This window comes from Arachis ipaensis, chromosome B10 (assembly GCF_059453495.1).
Source record: "Arachis ipaensis isolate K30076 ecotype BB chromosome B10, ASM5945349v1, whole genome shotgun sequence".
Taxonomy (NCBI): Eukaryota; Viridiplantae; Streptophyta; class Magnoliopsida; order Fabales; family Fabaceae; genus Arachis; species Arachis ipaensis.
Genome location: NC_142435.1, coordinates 142,063,851 through 142,069,070, shown reverse-complemented (window position 1 = coordinate 142,069,070; position 5,220 = coordinate 142,063,851). Strand labels below are relative to the sequence as shown.

The window sequence follows — 5,220 nt, the reverse complement described above, 5'->3', positions numbered from 1 at the left end:
TTATATACCCCATGCATCTATATTACGCCCTCTTAAATAATCACTCACCACTCCCCATATTCCATAAATAATACCTTACACTGCGGTGGTTTCTAAGAATAAAATTAGATAAATTATTGAGAATAAGATATAAAAAATAAAAACATAAAATTAATATTTTTTATATTTTATTTAATAATAAAATAAAATAAATTATAAAAATTTAATTTTTTTATTTAAAAAAATTGAGAAAAAATATAATAATAAAATATATAATTATAAAAAGTTAATAAGAATAATAAAAAAGTATAAAATAAATTATATTTTTTATTAATATTTTTATTTAAATAAATATAAAATATATTAATTTAATATTTTTGGACACAATATCTCTTTTTATATCTCATCTGTTAAATACAATTTTGTATCTCAATATTTTTCTCTCTCCGTGAACGTAACCTTAAAGACGTGATATTAAAATCAATCATAACAAATAATTATTAATATAAAAGATATATTAAAATATAAAATATATATTAAAAATAAATTAAATAATATATAATAACTAATTTTAATAGACAAATAATCTTTTTAAATCATAAATTCTATAAAGTTAATATTAGATATCTATACAAATAAAAAATTTAATTTTAATATTTATTTTATTAGTAATTTAATTTCATTTATTTTTTTATAATTATTTATGTGATTAATATAAAAAATAATTATTTTTATTAAAGTAATATTATGTAATTAGACCTACATATCATACTGATTTATAATTACAATACATTAAAATCAAATAAGAGAATCAAGCTAAATATGACTTAAACTATTGAAAAATATATGGGGATTCTCTCTCTCTCTTTATCTCTATAGTATAGGGTCTGTATTACACTGCAATTCGCATAGCACCTGAGGACAAATATGTTACTAGGATACAACTATCATCTGGAGAAGAATTGGGTATCAACGACTCTGACTGTGGAATGTGGATGATGCGGTTTCAAATAAATAGCAAATTCTGAAAGAGAAATGTGACACGTACCAATTATTTTTTAAATAAGTCCAATCAAATTGAATAATAAAGTTCGAGTGAATAAATAAGTGAAAGTAATGAGAATAATTTTTATTGATATTAGATTAATTTGATTAAATTTGATTGATAAAAAAATTTATACGTATAACATTATTTAATTAGAAATTTTTATATGCATTTAGAAAAAAATTTATTCTATATTAATTTATTATTATCATAAAATAGTTAAAAAAAAATTAAATATGAAAAGAAAATAAGAAAATTATAAAATGCATAAGGAATGTAATAAGCTTTTAGTTTTTTACCGCTTTTAACTGTCTAAACTAATTAACTAAGAAGAATATAATTGTTTAAGGAGTTAATTAGAATATGGTTTCACTATTATTACTACTTAATAAATAATTATATAAATTAGGATTATTGTCTGACATATATTGAAAGAAAGGTGTCGAAAAGTGTTCAATCTTCAATATATGAATTCTGAAGAATTTATGATAATTGCTACCAAACAAAATTAGAAATTTATAAACTTACCCACTAAAATTCTAATTTAATTCTAACTTTGCTTTTTTTTTTTTTTTAGTTTCATTTTTTTTACCGTGCCTCGCTAGTGTTTAAGCGAATGATGGGAGAACTCCACTTTCTTTTGTGTAGTCCTGAATTTCGGATAAAATATTTTCTTTCTTTTAAAATAAAATAACTTATTGTCTTTGAAAAAATAATAAATAATCATATAAATACAAATTAAACAATCTGATTTGATGATAATGAAATTTTTTACATTATTAATGCATTGCAATTAAAACCAATTTTCCACTATAAAAATCTAAAATAATATTTAAATCAACTAAAAGGTTAAATGTGTATGAAACTAAATATAAAATTACTATCTATAAGGTGCAATAATATCTTTATGTTTAACTGTTTGTGTTTAAAATTTTGCATTTGAGATTTATCCAGAAAAATTCACCCTTCTCATTGCCTTCAAACTTTCTCCATTCAAACATATATGATTTAATTTGGTCTTTGAATTTTTATTTAATAATAAGTTAACTTTCTCAGTTCTGAACATACTTAATTTGATTTTTTATTTTTATAACTATAAATTAAATTATTTCTTATCTATTTAATTAACAAAATATTTATGTATAAAATTAACTGTCATTGTGCCAACTTAATGGCTAATAAATATTAAAAGTATGAGACCCAATTTTAGTCCATTAACGATATAAATTGAGTCATTTATACTAATACTAAATCAAATTCAATTTTACACTTTTGGTGCAATGTTATCATCAGTTGGTGATCAGATTGGACATATCATGTGTTGTTTGTACATTAAAAAATAAACTATCAAATTAATCATTTATATAAAATTTATGTTAACATATAATACATATTTAAAATATATAAAATAACACTTATGAATATAAATATATAATGACTAATTTATGAGTGAATTTAATGTGTAAGTAATATTTTTGTTATTTTATTAACCAAATTGGTGATGTCAAAAAGACTGTCCTCCCTAACATTTTGCCACCAAAATTAGGCTTCATCAGTTTGAGTGATTACTACTTGTTTTTTGCTTCAATGTGGTCATAGATTGCAGCTGAATAGATAATGAACATGGCTAAAGAGATAGCTTTAATTTGCTCCTGGGGTAGATCAATAAAAAGAACTCACATTAAATTGGATACAAATTTCACTAGAATGAATAAAAAACTAGTATTAAGATCTATTGTCACATATTAGGCCATTAAACTCAAATGAGGTCTTTCAAAAGAAAACAAAAGAACCAAAATAAAATAATGTCTTGACAGAAAAAAAAAATCCAAATTATGCTATTCGAAGGAGAAAAACCGAAGAAGCAAAAGATAAAAATAATTGCTCTGAATTTTCTCTAATCATCCTCACTTCTGTAGTACTACCACTTTCTCTTCTGCCAAACCAAACAATTAATCTAAGTGAATCTAATTAAAAATAAATAAATAATAGAAGAAGGGAATAGTAAATAAAGAGACTACTAAGTACGGTTTTGTAAATAGCTAAAAGGAGTGTTAGTAACTGACAACTTTTGTAACTTGTAACCATCAAGTAACTATCAATTATGTTTTTAATGGTGTAAAATTTTATTAAATGATGTGAGATTACTCTTTTTTTTACTGGTTATATGCTAGCCAGAATTTAATAAAATTGCTGATTCTTAAACTTTTTCAATAGCTAATACCTGAAATATTGATAAAAATTTAAGTGAAATTAACTTCATATGAAATTGATAATTAAAAATTATTAAATAATTTAACAAATATGACTATCATATGAAATTAACTGGCTAACAGTCACCAAAAAAAAAAAAATTAACTGGCTAACTGCATCTGAGTGTTCCTGAAATTTTACGCCTAAAAAGAGAGACTACCATCACAAAGATATTCTCATTTCCCCCTCTTTTCTTCATTATAAATAAAAAGGAAAAAAGAACATTAAAAAAGAAAAAAAAAAGAGAAAAGAAAAGAAGCTAAGCTATAACAAGACAACATTTTCATTATTCTCACAAGTGGTTGTGGTTGTTGTTGATGCGGTTGTGGTGGTGTCTCCATAAAACTCAATCAAGTTCTGCAAGATCACTACCATTGTCTTCAATGAAATGATGTAATCTGCAGTTTCCTGAAACAATCGATCAGTAGGTTTCATCATCGCCATGCGGTCGTTGTTGTGGTTGTAGTAGTTGTTCTTGGTCGGTATAAGATTCTTCAGTGCTTCAAGCTTCTGTGATACCTTTGATGATGACTTCATATTCTTCTTCTTCTTCTTCTTCTTCTTCTCCTTCGCCATCCGCATCATCACCATTGTTGATGATGGGGTAGTTGTAGTTCTTTGCTTTCTTCTACTTCTTCTCGTGGCTCTTTTCACAGAAAGCTTGTAATTGTGCTTCTTTGTGTTCATCATGTTCATTATTATTGCCACCGAAACAGAGGAGATTCAAGAAAGAGAGAGAAAGAGAGAAGGAAAAGAAGGTGTGTTCTCTTTCTTTGGTTGGGCGAGAGAAGTGTCTGAAGGGGTTTAAGTAATGGGGCTTATAGAATTTGCCTCTTCATTATATTCTTTATTACATAAATACCACTGCCTTTTCTTCAATTTTTTTTAAAGAAAAATCTTAGGAAAACAACACAAATTATTATTTTTAAAGTGGAAACTCAGGTGCAGTCGCGTGAAGTTGGTTCAGTTATCAACTTCACATGAAGTCGACTGCACCTGAGTTTTCACCTATTTTTAATCAATAATTAATGATTAATATTTAAAAATATTAGCTAAAAATATACCGTTGAATTACTAGAGTAAAAAAAATTAGATTGATGATTAAAAATATCAACAAAAAATAATAAATTTTACTTATTTTTCTAAAAAATTATAGTTTTAGTTAATCATAAAAATATCAATGAGTAATTAATTATTATATAAATATATATATTTGAATATAGAACAATCACATATTCATATAAATAACTATGCTATATAAGTAATATAATCAAACATTGTAAATGATATAGTTAAATTTAATTCACACTTACATTTAAATTTTATAAGATTTACATTCATAAAATATAAAATTAAAATTTGAAAATATAATAATGACTATTTTTTTCGTGCAAAAATTTAATTATGTTACACATTAAAATAATATGAGTATTTTGTTATGAAAAGTTAACTTTTTGTACTGTAAAATATTTAACTTTTTTAATAGTTATTAATTAAATAATATATAAATACATAATAATTAATTTAATGGATAATTTTTGTGTTTAACAAATATTTTTCTTACGAACTTCTATGTTAACTAACCACTGAAAAGAAGCAGCTGTCATTAACTCATTATTGACACAGACAAAATTAAATGTTGAAACCATTGTTTTAAATTAAAATATTATAGTTACATGAAGCTAGGTCTTAGCATAAGATAGGCTTGGTAGGGAACAAAGAAACTATGAAGACCGTATTATAAGTAGATTAATATGAATTAAAAATTAGATAGATAAATTAATTCTTTTTTTCTGATAAATTACTATTATATATGTTCATGGAAAAGGTTAAGTTCAAATTTCCTAAACCCAAAGGATATTTAATTCAATTTAACTTTTAAAATTTTAAAATTATTTAGTGTATGAAATTACATTTTGTAGACTAATTTAGTCTTTAGCCAA

General features: G+C 23.6%; 1 protein-coding gene across 1 annotated transcript; it reads right to left on the bottom strand.

Moving 5' to 3' along the window:
* Nucleotides 1-3,338: 3,338 nt before the first annotated feature.
* LOC107621868 (uncharacterized) lies at nt 3,339-4,040 on the bottom strand. The gene has a single exon (XM_016323850.3). The coding sequence runs from the start codon at nt 3,971-3,973 to the stop codon at nt 3,542-3,544; it is 432 nt and encodes a 143-aa protein (XP_016179336.1). The 5' UTR covers nt 3,974-4,040; the 3' UTR covers nt 3,339-3,541.
* Between the last annotated feature and the right edge of the window lie 1,180 nt (nt 4,041-5,220).

Coding starts and splice junctions, on each gene's coding strand:
- LOC107621868 (XM_016323850.3), bottom strand. CDS start 3,973: ATGAACATGATGAACACAAAGAAGCACAATTACAAGCTTTCTGTGAAA.